General features: G+C 40.7%; 1 protein-coding gene across 2 annotated transcripts in view; it reads right to left on the reverse strand.

Annotated features, from left to right (window-relative positions):
• ssbp4 (single stranded DNA binding protein 4) overlaps positions 1 to 24,695 on the reverse strand; it is a 102,922-nt gene that overhangs the window by 75,975 nt on the left and 2,252 nt on the right. For both annotated transcript variants that reach the window (XM_086089337.1, XM_086089338.1), the window contains exons 2-3: positions 15,390 to 15,462; positions 7,339 to 7,400 (exon numbers count right to left, since the gene is read on the reverse strand). In XM_086089337.1, the coding sequence (XP_085945463.1) occupies positions 7,339 to 7,400; positions 15,390 to 15,462 (135 nt within the window). The remainder of the gene's footprint in view (positions 1 to 7,338; positions 7,401 to 15,389; positions 15,463 to 24,695) is intronic.

The raw sequence follows: 24,695 nt of genomic DNA on the forward strand, positions 1-24,695 counted from the left end.
ACAGCTCTTGTTGTTTGTGTGTTTTTTTAAGTACTCTACAAAAACTCTTAAGTTCAACTGACATTTTATTACACCGAAAGTTCACGTGTTAAATTAGCAGGGTTGCACAATACCTCTGTACTCATATTTGGACTCCAAGACCACACACCTATGATCTTATTTCTTCTTTGTCTCTGCGGTATGCACTGCTTTTACACAGTGCCCCCTAGTGCTCAGACTGAGACACCAGATAACTGTAATGCCTTGTGTTAAAGGTTACATTCAGGACAAGACAAAGAGGCAAAACATGCAGTTGGATGTTAATATATATATATATATGTATATATATTCTTTAATTTCTTTTGTATTTATTTTAGTCAAGTGCAGTGCATTCTCATGTTTGAGGATGAATTCAGTCATATTTTTCATACCTACTGTAACTGAGTATTGCTCTTTGTTTGAAAAGTATCACTTGATCAAGTCTCTTAAAACATTTCATACTGAAAAAATAAATAAAAGCATGCATCATTCCTGCTGATATCGTGCCAGAACAATATCGGTATCGGACAGTACTCTAGGCTGCAATATCTTTATCCTATCAAAATTGAAAAAGTTTAGACACCCCTCGTAAGAGTGTGCCATGTGCCAAAGAAATATATTTGTGTGTATGTGACTATTTGAACAATATTGAATTAAAATAAAACAATATCTTCACCACAGTCGCAAGACTTAATAGCATTATCAAGTAATGGTACACGTATCGGCAAGTACTCAAATGTAAGAACTTTCTATTTACCTCCCGCTCAAAGTTAGCTGGGATAGGATCCAGCTTACCTGTGACCCTAATAGTTGGATAGAATACATAAAAAATAAAAAATAAACATTTTAATTGAAAAAATAATAGTAATGCATGTTCCTACTAAATGTTAAAAATAAAAGTCCAAAGACAGGAAGCCAAAAGGGGTCACCAAATGTCCCACCTGTCTGCCCTTACAACCCGCAATATCGACCAATCAGCTGCGCTGGTGTTACTTAGTGTCCAATCAGCCGTAGCCGTATTAGTTCATTAGCACCAATCCCCAATGTCTCTGGGGGCCATGAGGGGTCCTGCTCTAAACGGGCCCTTAATTACTACACCGAGATCAAGTACCTGGTAAGTCGGTCTCATTCTTGTCCAATTGATTTTCAATGTTCAACTCTTGAGGTGAGGAAATTGCTTGTGCTGCTCCAAAAAAGTTGAAAATAAATACCAAACTGAAGAGTGAACAAGCCAGTAAGAGGCTTCTACCGAGCATGAGCATGAAGACGGTCAGTCTTCAATGATATCAAGCCGCAGTGATATTAGTCGTTCTTCGCAGAGGATAAAGAATATATGGCTGTGAGTATTGTTATATTGTCTACATGTGTTGTTCGAACATTTATGTTCAAATATCTTTTGCTTAAAGGGTTATAACAGCATGACATTCATGCTAATTAGTAGTGTTGTTTACATTGTTAATAGTCCCAAAGTAAAGCTGAGCAATTGTTTCAGTCACACAATGTGTAATTGTATTTTTTCGCTTGTTTGAATTTATTTGACTTACTTGGTTATTTATTTTCACATTTGATAAGAGAGGTTTTATGATGGCCACAATTTGACTCTGGAATTAATTATTTCTTGAACCACTCGAAGTTCAAGCAGCTTCCCAAAAGAGATTATATTCAACCTCAAAAGTTCCTCCTTATTTCTGAACACTGTTTTGTTTTTCCTTCATTTTGATGACATTTGAACAATTTGAACAAAAAAAGGTGCCAAAATCAAAGTTCCTAAAATAAAAGCACAACACTTTTCAACCTTTAGCACCAACCTCTCCGACTTGTGACAATGTGAACTAAAATAGAAGTGTTAAGAGTATTTATAGATGAAAGGACAGAGTTGGTGCCCTGAGGCGCTCTGCAAGCACAAGGATGGATGCCCTCTAAGACAAAGCTTGACAAGCACTGTGCGTGAGTGTATGTGTGTGTGTCTGTCCCACATGACAATAAAATCAGTGTACATTATCATATCTCCAAGTCGGTGTTAAAGAGATTGCTGCTGCGCCAGAGATGCGGCGCGGGGCAACGAGAGAGGCACGACCATCACAAATCCAATCAGCTCTCGCGGGAAAAAAGTGAGAGGGGATGCCGAGGTTCAAGTTTGTTACAAAAAATAAATAAATAGCACATTGTGGGGGCTTTTAAGGTGCAGGGTGATCTAACATCTCCTGGCCTGTGAGGTCTGATATATATTGCCATTTGAACAGCTGACCTGAGGAATCTCATTGTCAATCTCTCCGTATCATCTGACACTTTCATTCTCCTGGTATTATTTGTAGACTTGAATGCATCCTTCTGTGTAGGTTTGAAGGAGACAGGAATGGAGGTGTATATTGGAAACTACAATATTTCAGGTGGTGGGTTTGATGAAGATTGAGTAGGAGTGCCTTAAAGGAGCCAACTTGATACTGTATTTGAAACAAATAGATTTTTATAGCTACAATGGAACGCCCGAGGTCCGAATACTCGCCATCCTGGTACATTGGTGGACCTCTGATTTGTTGGTATGTAATATATTCCGATCCAGGGTCAAGCTTTGGCCATTATAAAACTTTTGTCCACTGTATTTTTTAAGTAAGAATTGTTATGAATTGTAGCCTGCAGTCAACTAGAGACCAACCTGTGTGCACTATTTCCATGAGTGGTTGAGCTAGTATTAATGCGATTCAGAATTTGACAGGTTAACATGACAAAAACAAACATTTCTAGGTATTAAGCAAGCAAGGTTGGCCGCCACCAAACCAGTATATACAGCATATACTTACAATAATACTTAACTATATGATTTTATATGTACTTTGGTTAAAAAGAGAAGCGTGGAGAGTCTGTGTCACCGAAATATCAAGAGCATTCACTACAAAAAATTTGCTTTTTAGAAGTGACGTCTCGTCATTTTACAATAATACTTGTAGCTAAACTATTCACGTGGACTTGTAGCTGAAAAAGCAAAGCGTGAAGTCACCTAAATGCACAAAGTGGTCAATCGCCTGGCGTGCGTGGCTGCGAGTCGCCGACTATATTTTTTCCGTAATGCTCCTGTTCCGTCAAACTCCGCCGCATCGCTCCGTGTGCGGCAGGCCTTGCGGTCTCACGCTATACACTACGCACATGTGTGAGGCGTATTTTACTTCCTTCACGCAGATCAAGATTATCTGCTACATCAACATTTGTAGTTAATTACCATCAGCTATTTGATAACAAATAGCGTACCCTTGTACAAGTTATATCCAATTATCCAATCATTCCAATCTCATGATCCAATCTTTGCCAGTTTACTTCAGTACTAAGGCTTGTTATTTGAGCTACACGGGGGGCCATTTCCGCTCTCTTTTCGAGGTGATGCAAACATGTACAGATAGTCTTTCATTATTTCATTCAAAGAAGCAACAAAGCTGAAAAAAAAAATACGACGTAACACCAACACATCAGCAAAAGAACAGGAAAAGGGATTAGCATCCAAACGTCCAGAAGAAGACAATTACTGAAATTAAATGCCATCACGATAATTATTTGCAATTAACTGTGGTCTGACAAAGCCAGTGGTTACAATGGGGCTTTTGCACTATAATAAGGCACGTAAACAAAGCCAGACACACACAGCTTGGCAGGTCTGCACCATAATCCTGTCTGCGCTTTGGCTAGCGGATAGCTAGCAGACAGCTAGCAATATCAGACAGAAACAGACGTAGAAATTCATTAGGTTTGTAAATATTTAAGTTGCACAGGTATGCTCATCTCTTGCCCACTTTTCTTTCATTGTGGTGGCATTCAGGACTCATTTTTAATTAGCAGGCGTGCCTGCTTTCCCTTAAAGCAGCTTTAAAGTAGACAAAAAGCTCTCATTCCTGTGTTGACAGATGAACACAGTGATGCGCAACACAAGAGTTCCATACGTGTCTTGACGTTCGTATGCGACAGATGTCACAACCTTGCTAGCTTAGCGATGCAACATTCTACTAATCCTTCACATCTGTAGTTAATATGGGTATATGGGGGGGGGGGAGGAATAATGGTGACTCAGTCTCAGAAGAAATGGGGAAAAAAATGTGTGTCCCTTGTGATCAAAAGGTAGCGTGGTTTTTTTGGGTATCGCGGCTTGGTCCAGGAAGGATATGCAAAATGTGCTTACGAAGAGTGGCTGCCAGAAGAGACAAAACCTCCAATACAATATCACATCTACAAAAGCGCCACGCATCACTTTTTGACAAATTCAAGGTAATGTTGAAGCTGTCTATAAATAAACATAGCTAAGAGAGTTAGCATGTCTACAAGTGGTGATATTGAGGCAGATAGCATGGCTAACTAGCATGGCTAACATCAGCTCATTTCCACTTGACTATTTCACAAAGCAGAGAAGAACTACTAAATTTCTGAGAAAATACACTTTTACTAGGTTTGTAATGTAATGTACTACTTTTTTATTTTGTTTAAAGAAGGAAATTAGTAATTATCTTTAGACTTTTAAAGTGTTTCAACATAAAAACGCCAACAAAGTGATGGCACCTAGAGATTGCCATGCCATATTGTTGTTGTGATGGGATTACTGTGTGTGTGTGTGTGTGTGTGTGTGTGTGTGTGTTCAGGAGGGTTTAGAATTCAGTGGTCATCCAGTGAAAACTGGTTAAAGTAATCGATTTGGGGATAAAGAGGAGACAACTAGCAGTGGCCAATAGAGAAGGAGCTAATGACACAATCAACACCTGCAGCCCTCACTGAGGCTTTTCTTTATCCCTCCACCCATAACAACAGATGTGGATGAGTGACCCCCCACTAAAAAGCTTCAGTCCCACAACACCTCCCCACTCCTTCCTCAGTCGTATTCTAAAGCACCCCCCACGCCATCGTACAGGAAGCATCCATAGAGGCGGTGAAGAACAGCCTAGTGAGGTACTGAGGAGACGACGGCTGGGGGGTGGGGCCAGGGTGACAGCGAGGTCGGGGTCTTAGATTTGGCTGTTTAACACAAAAGAGCCTGAAATGCAAAGAGTTAATCCATTCGGGGGTCTCTCTTCCGCAAACAAAGGACAGACCTCCAGACAAAGGTTGCGAGGGGGCAGGGGTGTGGGGCGGGCGATGTGGAAGGTTGGTGGCTTTCCTACCATCTGGAGCTTTTGTTTTGGGGGAGGTTTGCGAGAAAGAGGAGTTCGGGGGGTTGGTGTCCAATGGGTGGACCCCGGCGACAACCGCGGGATCCCAAACGCCCCTCCCCCTCCTCTCGTGCGTCCTCGTGTCCACGTGCTGCGCAGCCCAGACAAACGCCCCGAGCTATGTCGTATACTCCACAGACCTGCCCGGCTAATCATCAGCCCCCTTCTCTACTCACACACTCAAACACACACTCGAGGTCAATGGTCCCAACCGGTCTCCACTGAAGACATATTTTTGACGGACCCTCATACAAACAAAAACAAAAGATTCAAAGTACAACACACCACTATGCTGAAATGTATTTGTATTTCTCTTGAACAAGCTGGGCTCATCTTGGGGTAAGGAGAGACAACAATACCCAAGGTGTAATGTCTACTCCCAAATTTTGTTTTGGTCACAGTCATTGCAGAAAATCCAGATTCCCATTGATAGAATGTTGGAAATGGAAGCAAGGTACTGTAGGTCAAAGCAATTTTGTAGGCTTTATTGCCTCATTTGTGATCCATCATGTTACTCGGGTTTGAACTGATTAGTCAAGTAGTCGACTATTTGACCTTAGTACAACCAATTGACATTGAACGTTTGAAATCAACTTAATGCTATGCTAATCACGTGATTTTGGCCAATCTAGAGACGACTTTCAACCCGTCCATCTGCTGCTGTTGCTAAACTTTAAGTCTCTGTGGAACCATGAAATGTCCAGACAACAAGGTAAGACACATTCTTCATATGCCTGTGCAGGTCCGAAATGTGGCTAAGCATTGTAGTTAGCCTTGCTTGCTTCTGCTATTCCAATCCGTTAGTCTTCAAAGATTGATACCAAAACATGTTAGATTCTGATGATCAATACAATTCTTTTGGTTCAGTCTCTCTGTGGAACCTGGTACCAAACGTCCCACAATCCGGTAGCAATCCCAGCAGCCTCTAGGTCATCTCCCACACTCCACACTGTATATTTGAGTGAAGCCGAGCTCTTTAAAGACCATTATGAGCCGTGTCAACACGCTCTACAATGACAACACACACTGAGGCCCAAACAGGATGAATGAATGAAGCGGCACGTTTACTATATGGAGCCGGGCCGGGGGGCCTTTGGGGAAGAGCGTGAATCATGAACAAAGCGGACCTCCTGTCAAACCTCTTATTCTGCCTCTCGCTGCCCCCGTGCCGCTAATGCTGAGGATTCAGCATCCTCCACCTTCCCAGGCTTCTCTGTCTCTTTGCGTGCAACCTTCCCGGCCACTTCCTCCTCGCAGTTCGTCACATTTCCACTTTAGCGCAAAGTTGGATTTGTAAAACTCTTGGTCTGAAAGCAGGAATGTGCGTTTGGTGGGTTGTATTGCCTTTAAAGCCAAATCTAGCAGTACAGTACACCAGACATTTTCAGACATCTCTACCGATTCACTATGATAATCTTGCAGGGACTATGGAAAAAGCAGTTAGCTTTTCGGGTCCATTTTTTTCGGGTCCTAACTGCAGAGATATTATGCCTAAAGCGTAAAGCTAGACACATTGCAATCTGTTGATTGGGTGATGGAGTGGAAGAGCAATTGAACAGGAAGGACAACAATTTTCTTCTTTGTTGAATTTATTGGAAGACATCGCTGTATGGCCTTGCCATGATAATTACATAACTACCAGCTTATCGCCTACACACTACACCGCGCTGTGGCAAACTGCATACCACTCGGCTGGAAACGCGGCTTGTTTCTGCGGAGGACAACAGTGTCAGCCTGCAAGCGCACTGACCCGACCCAGACAGACAGAACAGAACACACTGTCCGCTGCTTATGAACCATTAGCGAACCTGGGGCATTTGTTAAAAGAGGCAGAATGAAAGAAACAAACCCACGAGAAATCAAACACGTTAACTTATTGTGTTGACTGTAAAGAAAATGTTTACCAAATAGCAGAAGAATAGAAGTGAGCTCACTGGTGGATGGCAGCAATGCAAGGAGCACTTCAACATATGTGAGATGATGCACTTAGCATTCCCTGCAATTACTGCCCCCACCCCACCCCCCCTCTACGCATTCCTCTGGTTCATCACGATGAGCACTCTTACAGAAGTAACGTGAGCCATGTGTGTGGGATTGTGTGTTGACATAGTTTGATAGGATCGCCGTATATACATACCACCACCACGAGTGTAAAAATCCCGGAGGTTCCCCGAGTGTGATGTTCTTCTCCCATCGGATCTGAGAGGGAGACAAGAAATAGAGTGTTAGTTTAGTTTGCTTGAACGCCCGTCAAACTTTATTTGGTCGGACAGAAAAATCTTGGCTTCTTTCCCCCCCGAGAGGCTGTCGCTCTCCGCTGCACTCACACAGCAGCAAGAACTCCAACCGCTATCTGGACGTCCAGATAAGATCCAGAGTGTGATAGAGGACCAGCTACCTGCTACGCGCACTGCGACAGACAGCACACACCAAGGAAAACTACGTGCCTTTTCCCACACTGCAAGGTGCCTAAACTAATGGCAAAACCAAAAACTATGAGGTACCAGGTGGCATAATCCACAACTGGTCGCTCATCGGGTCACTCCGTAGTCTCCAGTTAGCTGCAGTGGTCAGTTTTCATCCCTCAGTCTCTTATTGAATGCAATGCCCGGCAATGGATATCGCAGCATAGCATTGCATTTCACAGTCACACTTTTTTGCCCCCACTCGCTCACGTATCTCTGGATGCTACAGCACTGTACACCACAGTTTCCACTTTGTTGCAGCTGTGCCTATTATACCCTCAATCTCTTCTTGAATAACACACTTAGTTCAGAACATTATATTGTTATACTTTACAGCAGAGGTGGCAAATCCAGGTCCAGAAGGTAGGTAGGTAAACGAGCGCTAGGAGCTCGGTACTCAACCGGTAGGTAAACGAGCTCCGGGAGCTTGTTTATGTGCCGGTTGAGTAGAAGCACCTGCGGCTATAGCCAAACCGTGGCAGGGTTTTTACTTTCTGGGCCTGGATTTGCCGCCTATGCTCTACAGTCTCCATTTTGCCAAAGCAATCAGTGTTTTGCCCTCAGTCTTTTTGAAATGCTAGACTCTAGAGTACAACACTGCATTGTCCAGAGTATCCACTTAACTGTAGCCCACAGTCTCTTCTTGAATAACACACTTAGCTCAGGACACTGCAGATTTAGACCACAGTCTCTGCTTTGCTGAAGCGATCAGTTTTCTGTCCGTAGTCTCCTCTTGAATAACACCCTTAGCTATGGATGTGACAGCCTTATACTCCACAGTCTCCACTTTGCCGGAGCAGTCACTTCTCTGTCCGTCCTCAGTCTCCCTTGGAATAGCAGCCTCTGCACTGTTGGCAACAGTCACATCCCGATTAGCCAAACTTTGTGCTCTCATTCGCCTCCATTGTTGCAGTCTTATTCTGTCTGATTCTAACTAACCTCCCTTTTTGGGCTGGTTTTCGTGGTTTCCTCCGACTACTAATTTGAAGCAGAAAACCGACCGGCCCAATTCACGGAAAGGGGTACGAGAGATCATGTGCAATGCCATTTCTTTATCATCCTACACGGGAATCCAGATAATTCATCGTCCCTGCAGTGTCAACAATGATTAGCAGGAAAATGGGTGGAAATTTGGCAGCCTAAACTTTGACCCAGCTTTCTCGAACATCTCGGGAGTGGATTGAGAGGCTTTTGGCTTCGACATAGAGCAACAATCTGCAGAAAAGTTTTAAGATGATTTGCGAACAATGCAAGAGTTCTGAAGAGCATGCACCCACCGATCTGACATTTGACCCAAGAAATCAATGAGGTTCTTGCGTTGCTTTTAAACAATAATCTCTGAATGAAGTGTGGCTGATGGAAAAGAGCATGTTCCGATTCGACTGTTGATCACTAAGTGAATCATTTTGTGTCCAATTTCATTCAACAAATCGGGTCTTTCCTTTGACGTAAAGGCTTGAAGCGTCTCGGTTCATAATTGAAACCAGCGATAGAAGAAGAAACCAAGAATCCTGCAGACCACAAAGCCTACTTAAAAACATCACCGCACACAACCATAGTTATTCTAGTCCCAGCAAGTAGACACATACAGGTACTATAAACCTGAGCACATCTCCGTGGGAGAACCAAAGGTTAATTGAGAGTCTGGGCGATAGTGCTCTCATTAGACAGAAGCTAGCGACTGAGCATACCTTCAGTCTTCCTGCGACGACAAAGGTCCCTAATCGTTTTAAACATCTCTGTTCGTGTGGGAGAAAGGGAATAATAGATATGGAGACATGGAGGGAGCTGCACAGTGAGCTGAGCTGAACAAAATCACTTTAAGCTGTTGTCCTCAAAGGTGTCGTTTGCCTAAACACAAATACGCAAAATAAATATTTTGAACTTTTTACTGACAGTTATTTGCACTAGACTGTGTCCAACACTAGGTGAAAGATTTTTAGCTCCCATTGTTTCAAATATACAAGTTGTTTTGACCGGTTGTATTTAGGCGTCGATTGATTCAGCAGCAGTTTCATTGTGCTGCATGCGGCAGGGATTCACAAACTGTGATGAGGGGGTGAGGGTGAGATTAAAAGTGTCATGGCGGTCTGGTGTAATTATTACACATTTACATTGTGTTCTTTCCAAGTGTGATTGTTTTCTCCATAAAATAAAAAGTTCAAAAGCAAATATTAAACTTTCAAACAAAAAACATTGTTAGCAGTTTTGATGCCTTTGTTTTCGGGGATGAGCTATCTCTGCGCGGATGTTGACGACCTCGTCATCTGTTAGTCGTTGATAATAAGGCTGATACAGTGTAAATGGCACTGCCCTATTACGGAGGGTCTTCGGTTTACGGTGGTCTTGACCAGAGGTGGGCATGTACACCGTGTTGTCAGCGCTACGTCAGGACTGAAGCATGATCTGTGTGTCCCAGAGACACCCATTTTCGATGGCTGTCTGAAGATTGACGATAACTTTGAAACATTGACGGAAGAAATTTCCAGCCATGGGCGGCATTGGCTCAGTGATAGAGTGGTTGGGTTCGATCCTCATGCCTGGTGACCGTGTCGAAGTGTCCTTGAGCAAGATGCTGAACGGCGATTTGCTGGCTATGGGTACCATATGGTGTAGATAAAGCGCTATGCAGGAAGCAGTCCATTTACCATTTATTTTAGGGCCGACAGACAAATGGGCGTCGGTCAGTGACGGACTGACCCACTTCGGTCAGTGCTTTGTCCGTCATTTTTTTAAAGCTTCTCGTCATTCAGAAAACGGGCGCCCATCAGTGACGGACTAACAGACAGTCCGTCAATTCCGACGGCGTCGCCACCGCTGATTATGAATGACGTGGAATGAGCTAGTTTGCACCCAAGCCAACCACCGGAGGAAAAAAGTAATTGTCTCATTTTTGGGTGGGGTTTTATTTAATTAATCAGTACCTGTCATGATTTTGGTTGGGTCTTGTTTAGTTTCGTTCATGATCTGTGTTTTTGTCATATTGTTCTTGTGTGCTTCTCAAGCATTGTCATGTCCACCTGTGTTTGCCTGTCCTTCCTCATGTGTCAACCAATTAGCACCCTCTGCTACTTGTGTCCTGCCCAGGTGTGTCTCGTTGTGTCAATTAGTGTGTGCGTGTATTTAGTCTCTTATCTCCCCTTTGTCTGTGTCGAACCATTGTCGTTTCACGCTGTCGGGTTTTTGTCCTGTTGTTTCCCCCACATCCTGCAGTTGTTCGCGTCTCGTCTGGTTTTTTGTTAGTTGTTAGGTTTATTGTTTGTTTCTGGACTTTGTTGATTTTGTGAAGTTACCAAGTACCTTGTTTGCCCCTTTTGTTTAATTTGATTAAATTACACTTCTTCTTTGAGCACCTCTCTCGCTGCTGCCTTCCTTCCCTGCACCTTGTAGGGGCTATTGAACAATTAGTGAGATTCCGTTTTCGTACCCTTACTCTACTTGTATCACAATGAATGAAATCACTCGTGCCCAAACCGCGGTGGAGTGGCACCTAAAGGGTGCCGTTTGTACAAATCTGGCTTGCGTCAATAAAACCACATCGTAAACCAAAGATCCCATGTACTTCCATCGGCCATTATATTAGAAAAGTTCAATGGTGGACTAGCCATTGATAAAGTTCTTATTAACTCATTCACTGCCATTGACGACTATAGACGTCAAAAATTAATTTAAACTATTTCTATTACTTTAACTTTTTTTTTTCATTTCAGTTTTTATGAAAACGTAGGAAAAAAATGTGTGTACATTTGTAACAGATGTAAAATTTGTGATTAATCGTGAGTCAACTTTTGAAGTCATGCGATTAATTACGATTACAAATTTTAATCGTCTGACGCCCCTCATTTTTAATATATTTTTTTTAATTAGGGGGCGTCAGGCGATTACAATTTTTAATTGTAATTAATCACATGACTTCACTAGTTGTGTTAACAAATTTTATATCTGTTCTGAATGTACAGTAAAAAAAAATCTAGGTTTTCATACTTTTGTTAGCAAAAGTGGGGAAAAAAATGTAAACTAATAGAAATAGTTTAAATTAATTTTTGACGTCTATAGCCGTCAATGGCAATGAATGAGTTAAGAAGAAAGCAAAATGGGAGCCATCTCAAGGCCCTTTATTGAACGTACTTGCTTTTAATCTTACTAGTTTTTGGTAGTATTTCTTGAACACGTGTAAGCATATCGAACATCATCACTGAATTTTCCAACCAATCAGCCCTAAGTCAATTTGGACGAAAGTCCAGCAAACATCTTAAAGGTGGTAGAGCAAGGCTGACCGACACTCTCATTCACTGTCATGAACTTTCTCCTTCCTTCTTAACAACTTCATCCCGGGAACGATGCCCTTTTTTAGCCATGTGATTTTTATGGACGACCCGCCCGCGAGCCGTAAACACTGTCATCAGGTCAAACGCTCGGTAAATGGACGTGTAGTGTTTTGTTTTGGGGTCGAGCTACTTCCGCTTCAGTAATGAACCCCAAGTGAAAAGTAAACGGGGAGTCGGGGTGGGAATAAAAAAAAAAGGCAGCGCTCTGGTGATTCATGAAGAGCTGGAGTGTAAACCTGGTAAGTGAACACTGATGAATACAGATGGCTGACAGAGTGTATCTTTTCGCGACCATTTGTCTAATACTCCACTCACTTTATGTGCTCCTGCTACAACTGCGTGAAGGGAGGGAGGGGGCGGTTGAAAGGTCAAGCTGCTGCTTTTGCTCACACGTACACTCGACTGTCGGCGTAATCCAAATACGCAGGCCGTTTGAGATGTCGACATCAAAGCGGCGCGGCGGATGGCGTAAATGAAATAAAACGTACGAATGAGGTTGTTGTGTCGGACGTAGAAGTCAATAAGGACTCTCGATTTCGGGGAGATTCGTTCGCTAGCTTGTCTTTTTGTTAGGGTTGTAATGATGCATGTATCCGAATCAGTAGTGCTGGCCAATGCAATTTGGCAATTTGAACAATTTTAGCAATGTGAGTTTTTTAGGGGTGTGCCCAAAAAATCGATTCTCATTTAGTACGATTCAGAATCGATTTTAAATGTCCCCAAATCAATTTTATTTCAATTATTTTATACTGTCTTGCCATTGTCTGTGTGTGCCTTTATTTGGACCGCTGTTCATGTTGTACCCGGTTTGGCCACTGAAGGGCAGTGTGGTTCCACGCGTTATAATACACTGTTAAGTTGTAGCCACATTAGAGAGTAGAAGGAAAAAGTCACGATCAAGTTATTCCAATAAAAGTTGTTGTTTTTTCCAGCGTGGAGCTGTTCTTTTGAGTGATAAAAGTGTCACGAGTAGGGCACTAATTAGCATTAGCGAGTCAGACTGGAGTAGATCATTACAATTCCTTGCACATCTATAGATTGAAGCAAAAATCGTTCTCAATCGAAAATCGATTCTGAATCGAATCGCAGGCCCAAAAATCGGAATCGAATCGTGAGACATTCAAAGATTCCCACCCCTAGAGTTTTTAGTTAACCAGTCAGATTTCAAATTTGCCTCGAGCTGGCCCATAATGCCAACATTTTTGCGTCCTCTGTTTGGTTGGTCATAGAAAAACTGTTTCAGGCAAGTTTGACGAGCAAAACGCATCTGTAGCGATCTGCAAACATAAAATTGACACAATACAATGAAGGAGAAATGGATTTGGTCTCAGACCTGAGAAATGGATTTCATATAGTATTGACCGTTTCTATATTTGCAAGGTAAGTCACCACTGAAGGTCAGAATAATTCCCATTGGCCCAACTGTTACCTGTCTGTGTCCTTCATTTGGCAAGCATCTCAAAACGATTTGATTTGAGAAGCCTGCCGAATCCATGTTATGATTTTGACAATTTTATAAACAGATGCCAATTTACTGAGTACTTTTTCTTGGCAAGGTGTTTGGGAGTGAATAAAACAGAGCTGAAATAAGGAACTAATGATTATTTCAGTAATCGATTCATTTGCCTTTTTTTTTTTTTTGGTTTAATCGATTAATCAGAATTTTTTTTTTTTTTACCGTTAACATTTCCTTCTCTTTTTTTTTTTCAAAAACATGACATTATTTAAAATTGACAGTGCACAAACATGAATTAATTATGATGGTTTGGTCGGTAACATGAGGAAAATATACATATTGACAATTATGTAAAGTCGGCTCTAAATGGAGGACTACAGAAATCTGAGAATAGAAATTCTGAGCATTTTAATTCAAAAATATATGAGCAATTCGATTATCAAATTAATTGATAATCGATTAGTTGTCGACGAATAAGCGAATTGTTGATTTGATTAGCACTTTAAAACACTCAAAAAAAAACTTTTCTGTATGACAGAGACTCTCCATGTGGAATCATTAGCAAGGACTCAGAGCCAGAATTTCCGCTACGGAGGATGATGCAACACATTAGGTTTTAGATCTCGGACATTTCAAGGACCTAAATATAAGTCCAGCAGACAAGTGGCAACTTTGCTTTCCAAATTTACCTTGACAGCGGGAGGAGGCCGGCTGAGCGTCTTAAATGTCGTAGCACAAAGCGAGCAACGACACATGCTTACAACGCGTCAAAGTGATCTAATTATACAGCGTTTACTACAAATTAGGCCTAATAATGAAGGGCGGGTAATCATATCAAGGAGCTGAACCGATGCCATGTTTACATTGTCTGAAATTAACAAGGAGTCAAGGGAGCATTGTGAACGAAAACAAAGCTTGGCTCGTTTGCATGCCAAACATTTTTAGCATTTTTAGCATTTTCTTTGTATGACTTTTTGCTTGCTAATGTTATTCTTCACTTAGGATGCTTTATTGACGATGTCTGCAGGTTTAAGGAAGTCAAATGTCGACTAGCAGATTATGAGTGTATTCTGGATAAACTGGATCATCTATGGCTGAGCCTGTCACAAAACAATCTTTTTAAAATAAAATATTTTTTGGTGTTGACCCATTTTTGTCGTCGACTTAATAGTTAGCCAACTTTTTTTCCTAGAATTAGCATTAGGGCTGTCACTATCGAGTATTTTTCGAATTGATTTCTGTTCAATGATTCCATCGAATATTTGGTCTTTTTTTTTTCCGTCTCGCCCAATTTTTGTGGTCGACTTAGCCGAGTTTGATCATCGATAATAATAAAATAATAATAATTAATTATTTTTGATATCTCTAGTTAGAATCAACTGTCGAAAGTTGAAGATATTAAAGCGTTAAAACAAACAAACACCGTCAGCCAATGAGAATCGACAAGCCAATTAGTGCTGTCACTATTGAATCTTTTTAGAATCGATTCATCTATCGACTATTCAACTAATCTGATTAATTTAAATTTTGCATTAAAGTGTATTACAAAAGCATTTTTTCCCTGATTACTGTTTATTATCAGCGATTGGTGGTTATTTCGTACTTGTGATTAAAAAAGGGGGGGGGGGTGTTCATATACTACGTTAGCAGTTTGGTCATTGTTTTCCAAAGTAAAAACAGATGTTTGCAAATGTCACAAAAGATAATCAGTTGTTTTTTTATGAAAGACTACAGAAATCAGAGGATTTTGGACAATATTCAATTCATAAATGGCTCCAAACAATTACTCGATTATTAAAATAGTTGTCGATTAATTTGATAATCGATTGCTTGCCGATGAATCGATTAATTTTGACAGCTCTCGATCCAATCGATAATGGAATTGGAATTCGGTGGACGACCTGTTTTCATGATGCATGACGTGAGAGTGAACTCTTACCTCTGACAGGAAGGTCTGTGCTGATTTCTGTGCGCCAACATGCAGCAAATACTCGTAAACGTATAAAGCTAACCTGCAAAACAGAAGAAGAAAAAGTGTGTAAGTTTATTTGTATTAATGTGACAATATTATTTCTCTATGATGCATTCAAATGAGCCCAACAAAACGCACACAACTGGTGGAGAATCATCGCCGCGATATCAAGGAGAGGGCGCCGGGATAAACAAGATTTTACAGTATGAAGATCGCATACACAACGGACGGGTTGTAAATACGCGCCGTAAAGCTCTCCAGCTCGGAGCCAAAGAGCCTCCGTGGCACTCGGCCACGTCCCTGCGGTGCGCGGAACGCCGCTGTCGAGGCCGCGAGCACAACAATGTGGAGCGGCGTGAAGAGCGCAGTCAAGTACCAGATATCAACACCGGGTTGGTGGGGAAAATAAAAAAAAGGATTCCTGCTGCATCCAAGTGACGTGACTGGTTTCTAAAAGATGAAACTTCCATGACTGAGAGGTGTGAAGGCACACGTTGGCACGACGCATTTAGAGGAGGATCCCGGAGTACTTGGTGAGCACATTGGTTACAGAAGAAGGAGCGCAAACGAGGCCGGAACGTATTGCGGGGCCGACGGAGTCAAGAGTTGGACTAATAAAATTGGTTTCACAAAAAAAGTTACTCATTACTATCAAATTGAGCTGTCAAAATGAATCGATTAATCGTCATGTAATCGATTAACAAATTAATCAACAAGTCTTTTAATAATCGAGTAATCGTTTAAATAAAATTGTCCAAATCCTCCAATTTCAGTCTCTCAACAATAATTATTCCCTGACTTTTGTAGTCCATCAGAGTACACCGATTATCTTTTGATTTGAATTAAAATAAGACATTTGCAAACATTTACTTTTACTTTGGAAAACAACGACTGAACCCGTGACTGAATTAGTTTCAAAAAGGTCAGTGAGTACAACATCAATTCCTCTCAATAATATTGCTCGTCTTATCACTAAAAAATACTAAAGGGACAACAATAATTGGTTAATAAACAGTAATTGGGGAAAGAATAGTTTTGCAATACTGTAATGGGAGAAAAAAATGTTGTCCATTATTCGATTAATCAAATCAATGGAATAATCGATAGAATAACCGATTCTGAAAATAATCGATAGTGACACTATAAAATATTTTAGAATTGATTATTTTATTGAATATTATTATTATTGATTATCGATTAACTCATTCTCTCCCAGCCATATTCAATGAAGCAACCCCCTTCACTCGGGCTGTTTTACTGGATTTTGACTGATATTGCCCACAGAATATTGTGTACTAATGCTATAAAAACATGGAACCTACCAAAAGAAAGATTAGAGTCTCTTCTTTCATCAGGAAAAAAAATATATTTCTATCTGTTTCCGTTTTGCAGCAATTACCATTAGAATATAGCAAAGTTTCATCATTATTCACAAATCTGTTTAAAACAGTGGTGGAAAAGAGCCTTTTGCCTTTTTTAGGAGCATGGTAATATTTAAAATACGTTTTTATGTGTTTTGGGGAGCAAATGAGTTAATAGACTAATTGAATACATTTTTATTTTACTTTCCTGATTATTGTTTATACCCGATTATTAGAATAGTTGTTGATTAATTTGATAATGGATTAATTTTGACAGTTCTAATTCTGTTTTTGCTCCATGGTTTAAAAGAGAAAGTCGTGGTGGTGAGGAAGTCCTCATAAGATTATATTGTTTATAGCAAGCTATATTATACCTTGAGGCCCAGTTTGTTAATAAAGCTCCCCTTAAAAGGAACATATAATGACTTCTTAATTGTTTGTATAGCTACATGAATCACTCTTGACTATTGGTGCCTTTTCCAGCCCCATGAAATTTTTTTTTTTAAACATTTGATGAAAACAACATAATGCTATAAAATGTTTTAATATTGTCTCAATATTGTATAAATGTCAGTAGGCCAAGAACAGATCCCCTTCCATGCGCAAGGGTTCGCTGTATCTAAAAAGAGGTGATTTGCTCCCATGCACCATTTGGCAGTCTGTGGGCTCCAAAAGTCAACCGCAAGAGGACTGTAGCAAATGAAAGTTTCATGGCAGGGCCCGGCGTGATCTGAGGGTTTCGGTGCCCCGGCGACGGGCACCCGCCCCAGCTGCAATACATTATTCAGAGCCCCGACTTTGGGGCGGGGGCGCACCTTTTTGTTACTCCGTCAGATGCGGTAAGTGTAAGCGGACAGAGGTGAGGACATTTTGTCAGGCTGACTGATGAAGGCTGAGCAGATGAAGGAGACGTGAGGAGGTGGTACGAGAGACGGTGTCAGAGGGAATCTCAAGGTCGCAGCCTCCTCCTTCCTATGCGGATAAGGAACACTGGAATGACTTCCCGGTGAACCCCGGCACTAATAACGTACGTCACTCAACTCAAGAAGACGAGACGGGAAAGCGCATGTAGGACATGTTGATCGTATGTTCTTGCCTTCTTAAACATTCTTACAGATAAACAGTGGTGACGAAGCATTTAAGGCCGAGTTGTCCTTGCTATTTACAAGAAATATGTACAGTACAGGATGATAGCTCAATGAGCATGCGGCGGTATTCTACCCTTGCTATGTCCCTGCTATAGCTAGACTGAGATCCTTCAATGATAACACCTGTTGGTATTCTCTCTATTTATTCGCATCCGGAACAGTACATATTAATAAGCATTTCAGTAAATATGCCAGAATTAACCAAAAGGCTATTTTTCATCTGCAGTCCCAAGACATATCGTAAATGTCACCCTCATAAAGACAGAATACATTGCATAAGAATACCAATACATTCGCTAAAATACTATTAGATACTGAATATTGATGATTCTTGCACTTTGTAAAGTGTAAAACTATAACACCAAACAAAATAAACCCTTACATACCGTTGTAAAATAAAAAATAAAATGCTGTGCCCAACTTTTGTGCTATAAGATAAATAAGAAACTAAGCTAAGATAGCATGCAAACGTTTGTGAGCTAATGCGCTAATCGTTAGCTCGACGCTAATTGTAAGTAAACATGTTTCTAGCGCCTCTTTGATACAAACTTACAATTTAAAAAAAAAATCCAAATATATAACTCTACATTTCACACAGAACATTTTCACTACACACACGTACAGGTTGTGCTTGGCTCAGGACTGAGGAGGAGGACACGGAACTGCAGTCATACTTAGCGTAGCTTCCTGTCAAGACTCTAAACAGGAAGTGCTTACCGCAACAACATCCGGTTTGCTTTTCACAATAATCGTAACTTTTTCTTTTTCTTTTTTCCTTTCTGAGAGAGCTCAGTATTGTTCAAACACACTTAACTTTACTCTTACTAAATAAAGCATCTCTGTAACCATAAAAACACAAAAACAATGCATGGCTCTTCAGGAGAGAAAACATTGATATTGTTAAAAACAAAACAACTTTTTTGTTTACTCTTCTTTCAAAGATGAACAACCTTTTGTTTGACCATTCTACACTATGTGAGCTCCACTTGTAAGATCCACCCAACAACCACTAACTCAAGTCCTGGTTTCCTTTCCTGGGGCCAAATAAGCGCTTTGTTCCTCGCCCACACATCAAGAAGTCTTCTCTTCTACTACCTGGTCCCTTGGAAACACACCTGACATTTCGCCCCTCCAGGCTGCCCCAAACCCGGCGTTCCCTTTCCTCGACTTGCCTCCAGAGACAAGAGCTTCTCAGCCATGCTTAGCGGCTAAAGCGCAGACAGTTAGCAAATGAACTTTCGTGTCTTTGTTTCAATAATTCAGCAGTTCCAGCGAGAGCAGGGTGAGCTGAGGTGTGCTGGGAAAGAGAGGGATTAAGCACCTCTGTTTCACAGACAGTATTATCTTTCAGAGAAAAAATAAAAAAGACTAAAGATGTGTCGCATGCATAATTTAAACCGTACCCGCCAAGTGTGGCCACATAAAATCGCAAAATATTATTTCCGGAATATTAATTATTCATGACAATGGTATAAGAGCAGTATGGATGTACCACTTGAAGGCGGCTGAGCGACGTGGATGCTGTGATACAGTGGAGCGCGCTCGCTAAAGCTTATTCCCACCGCACACGCTGTTTATATTTGCTCGGCTTTGTTACGGCACTCCCTTTGTCAAAACAAATCAGTGTCAATAAGGCGGCAAACACGCACAGCCACACACACTTCTGTCGCACGACGGAAGAACACCTGCAACAACAAAAAAATGCCCCATCATTTTTTTCTTCATCTGTTTATCATCAACACAACAGCCAGACAGACAAAGCAGTTAGAATGATTAGTGGGAGATTATATTGCCGTAAATGTCTGTTTCAGTCAAGACCTCCCACAGCAGCTGATGAGCTGAGGAGTATTAGTAAAATGATGAGAGGAAGGGGGAAAAAAGTCGTATAATAGTTCTAATATTATGAGGGGAAAAGTCGTAACGCTCTCCGAAAATGAAGTCGTAAAATTACAAGACAAAAAGTCGTAATTTAGTGGAAAAAGATTACAGTCATGAAATAGCAAGAATAAAGTTGTAATTGCCGGAATCAAGTCATATAACAAGAAAAAAAAAAACTTTTCATATTACAAGAAAAAGTTGTAATATGAGAAAATTGTCACAAGAAAAAAGGTCTTCGAAGAAAATAATACACATTTTCAGGAATGTTGAATTTATGATATTAAAAAGTCATAGTATGACAAGAAGGATGTTGCAAAAATAAAGATTCATGTTACAAGAATAAAATGATGACATTTTACAATACATATTCTACTGTTGCCAGAGTAATGTTGGAAAATTATGAAAGGGGGAAAAAAGCCAGAATATTAAATAAAATAAAAGTTACATTAAGATGAAAAAAAAAGTTGTAATGTGATAAGAAATGAGAAAAGAAGTCCTAACGTTGCAAGAAGTCAACAATAATGAAGCATTGATGTTAAAGGAAATAATGTTATAAAAATAAAGTTGTAACATGAGTGAAAAAGTCATTGTGCTACAAAACTAAAGTCTCACTATTACAAAATAGGTTGTCAATTTACTATAGTAAAATTGTAATATTAAAGGGAAACTAATCATTCTAATATGATAAGGACAAACTCAAGCATAATACGGATATAAACGAAATGCCGATCACAACTGCTCAGTAAGCTGACGTAATATTAGTCGTATTTCATAGAGGATAAAGAACATATGCCTGAGAGTATTGTGATATTTTCTGCGTCCATGTTTGTCACTGTTTGTGTTTCAATATCCATTGCTATAAGGGTTGTGTAGCACTGCAACAATCAATGCTAATGATTAGCATGTCGATGGTGTTTCGCATTGTAAGTTAGCACTAAGCTAGTGGACTTTGGTAAGGGAAAGTCACGTGGCAGTTTTACATACAAAATATGCAATTCTCTTTGCCTTATGTTTAGTTAGTCACCTACAACCGGAGGTTTTTATTCATTATTTTTGTTCACAAATCATAGCCAAAAAAAAACATGCAAGAAGACACTTGTAACTTGAAAAATTTGTAAGTAAGCAGAGGTCTGCGTGGATGTACAGTCCCGTGGATTCATATATTTGCAGGGAGGGGGTTACATTTTTTTCCAATATTTTTAAAGATTTTACTAAACATTTCTGGCTTCTTTTTTTCTTCTTTTTTCTTTCTTTTTTCACCATTTCATTCTGGGTTTTTTTTGCTTTTTGAAAACGAATATTGAATGTTTATCAGCGTATTTATTTGTGCACCTTTTTTGTTTAGTTAAAAAAAAAAAATGCCACAAATTGTGAGTCAGTCCACCATATAGCTGACATCATGTTCTTCTTGAGATCACAAACGAGTTGAGTGTCTCGTCAGCGCCTCCATTGGTTGCAGTCAGGAAGTGCACTCAACTTCTCAAAGGCATAACTAATCAACGATCAATTCCACACAATGGACAAAATTCTCCAAAATTGATTATTAGGCCCACCAAACGCACTTTTGTCCCTGCTCTGCATTTCGCTAATAAAACGACCGTGGCATCCTTTGGTGCACTGATGTCAAACTGATTCATAACTTGAGACCCACAGATCCAATATTTGCACAGTGTGCTTTACTTCAAGCGATGCAATCTGACACGCACACGCACTTGCAGCGGTGGCGGCTGACGAGCGGCAGCATTAATTGACTGTTGTCATCTCCCCGACGCCGGCGCAGTCAGCCAAAGGGTGCCGGGGCTAAATCAAGGGTTCCTTTCCCCTTCTCCAGCAATGTTTTCTCTTGTTCCTGCGCAGCTTTTTATGCCGTCTTCAAAAGGCTAAAATGCAGATGGCGGCGCCATCTGTGCGGAGTCAAAGCGGCGCATTGAGAACCTGAAGATCCCCCACCATTAAGCGGCATGTAAATACGTGGGAGGAGCCAGAGGAGGAGGAGCGGGGGATGTAAAGAAACAAACTGATTAACTTTACACTTGAAGATCTTTTCGGCCAAACAAATCTCCAAATCACACGAGAGCATGTCTGTAAACAAACAGAATGAAGACGTTTGATCGCTATCTAGGATATCAGCGAGCGCGGAAACGTTAATTAAGACCCGAGATTCATCAGCGCGCATTTCAAAGAGTTACCAGTGACTGAACAATAAGGTGATATTAATACAGAAGCCCCTGAACGGCTTGCGCTCGCTTTAATTCAATTAAATGCTGGCGAGGCAGCACGGTGGGGTAGTGGTTAGCAAGTGTGCCTCACAGCTCTTAACGTTGGCTCTTTGGATACTGCTACTCACGTTACAGCATTGTTTCTCAACAACAAATGACGCAGTATGTGGCCGGATTCACATGTCATGTATGTATTATTGTTTACTTCCGTGTGTACTTATTTACATGCAATTTGGGTGTCATCTGGGTTATAATAGTTTTGGAATTTTCATGTTATGTCATGTTATTTGTTGTTGAGTTGTTTTTTTGTTATCATTAACTTTCATTGCAGGTTTGTTACATTTAATTTTATTTTTTGAAAATGCTTCCTTTTTATTTCGTTGTAGTTTTTAACTATTGAATAATTATACTGACAGCAGGTTTTAAATGTGAATTGGCCACTTGGACCTTCGTTTGTATCCGTGGAACAGATGACATCAGTCTTGTTCAATTGTCCGCCCGCTGGCGCCCCCTTTACAATATGTGAATATGGAAAGAGCCATATGAATATGTAAATACGGGCTAATTCGGTGACGCACCGAGGCGCGCTTACAAGGGAACATGTGTCGGCCCTGCAGGGCAGGTTAGGGTGACAAGACAGGTGAGGGGGAAAAGAGTGCAAGAGACCTCTGTTGGGCCTGCGTGACAACACTCAAACACACACACACACACTGACCTCCAAATTACACACTAACAAACGAAACACATAATAAGCACTTTCACACACGAGCTGCTTGACTGGCTAACAGTCAGCCAGTTAATAGCCAGCCACTAACCTGAACTCACATCAGCCAACTCTACACACTCATTCGCTGACACCCACGTCACTCACCAGGCCACTCAAAGTACGCTTATTGGACTTTTTATAACAGTGAGAAAGTCAATCATAAATGTTAACCTTGTTCACGATTGCCTTATTTGTGATGTCAGTCGGGCGGAGCAAAGGAGGTCGAGATTGAGACATGAAAGACAGCCAAGTTACCGGAACACAAATTGAGGAGCAACTGGTTGTCATTCAACACAATAAAAATGGCATGGAGAAGAATTCACAACTGCATGTAGTTACCAGACCACTAACAATCAAGGTAGTTTCTTTGATTTCTTCTGCTACTACCACTCTTTGAAATTTTACGGCAGTCTGGATGCCCTGTGGCACCGTGCTGCCTCTCACAGGTCAGTTGTGGTACTACGGCAGATTTTTATTTGATTTTTATTTATTTTTTTACACATTAACAATTACACCACAAGAAAGGCATAGATAATAACATTCAATCATTCACCCCACCCAAAACAAACAAAAAAGGAGTGATTTATTTATTTATTTTTGTCCATTTTTTGACACATTACAACACGAGACAAAGAGATAATGACATTCACTCATTCACCCCCAACAACAAAAAAATTGTCGGATTTTTGCCAATTTTTCCTCGCTGTTGTAAAGTTAAACAAATACTAACAAAGTATTGTAAAACAAAAACTTTAAAAATAGTTTAATGCTCTGCCTGTAATTCACATCTTTACTGTTTTGTTACGGGATGTAAAAAATAATTTATTTTATTATTTATTTATTTTATTTTTTAATCGACCCTATTAATCGGTTATCTAAATATAAACACATCCAATATAATAAAAAATAAATAAATAAATAAAATTATAATAAAAAAGCGATTTGTGTGTAGCCCACTTACAGGCTTTTAATGCTGTTGAATAATATTAATAAATGCTTGGCGTTCAAGCTCTCCCACAATCCAATGACATTCATCATGATGCTTCTCATATGCGACCGATCTGATCTAAACGCAAAGCGACGCGCTAGGCGCTACAGACAAATCCGCGGCTTTTGTTACCCATTACAGTAACATTCATGTCGCGGCCTCTCAACTGCCGTGAATTCCTCATGAGCTGAATTATTAATCCTCCTCCTACACCATCGTTTCAAACGTGGCAGCGATTCCACCACGACGTGCCAGAAGATCATTCATGATCAGAAGAGCATGCCTATCTATTTTTTTTTTATTATCAGCCTACAATCAATCTGTTGCTTTCAGGTGGATGAGGCACTGGAATGGAAAACAGGTGTAAACGCAGCCTTGGCGTCTGCTCGCGTCATGGGTAATATTAAGGCATCATACACAGGTTCAAGTGTCACCTCATGCCTGCTGTTCGTTTGGGCCACCTGGGATGCGCACACGCATCAATTCACAGCTACGGTATGTATAAGATGACGCAATGTCAGACCCGACGAGGCAACGGCACATATGCGGAAATGCTTGAGTTTAGTGGAGCATGCGTTGGAACCTTCACTTTTTGCTTGTTTGTATATATATATTAGGACACTTTCAATTTGGCTCCATTTTGGGTGCTGCGACAATTTTCAGTGCATCATTAGGGACCAAGCAAAAATCTGTGAGTGATTTGACGCACACTCAAAAAGGTTAGTAACTGCTTATCCATGCCAGAAGATGGCGGCCAAGCACTTTTTTTTTATTAGACTAGGCTATGTCTTGCTAAATGAAGCTCCTCCCCTCACTTTATTAGAGTTGCTTGACCCCGAGATGGCACCAAAGCTATATCTTTATATTAGACATGGATTTGGCCTCATCATAAAAACAGTGAGTAGGTAATCAG

Source organism: Leptonotus elevatus, chromosome 11 (assembly GCF_054856555.1).
Source record: "Leptonotus elevatus isolate MCC_2025b chromosome 11, RoL_Lele_1.0, whole genome shotgun sequence".
Lineage (NCBI taxonomy): Eukaryota > Metazoa > Chordata > Actinopteri > Syngnathiformes > Syngnathidae > Leptonotus > Leptonotus elevatus.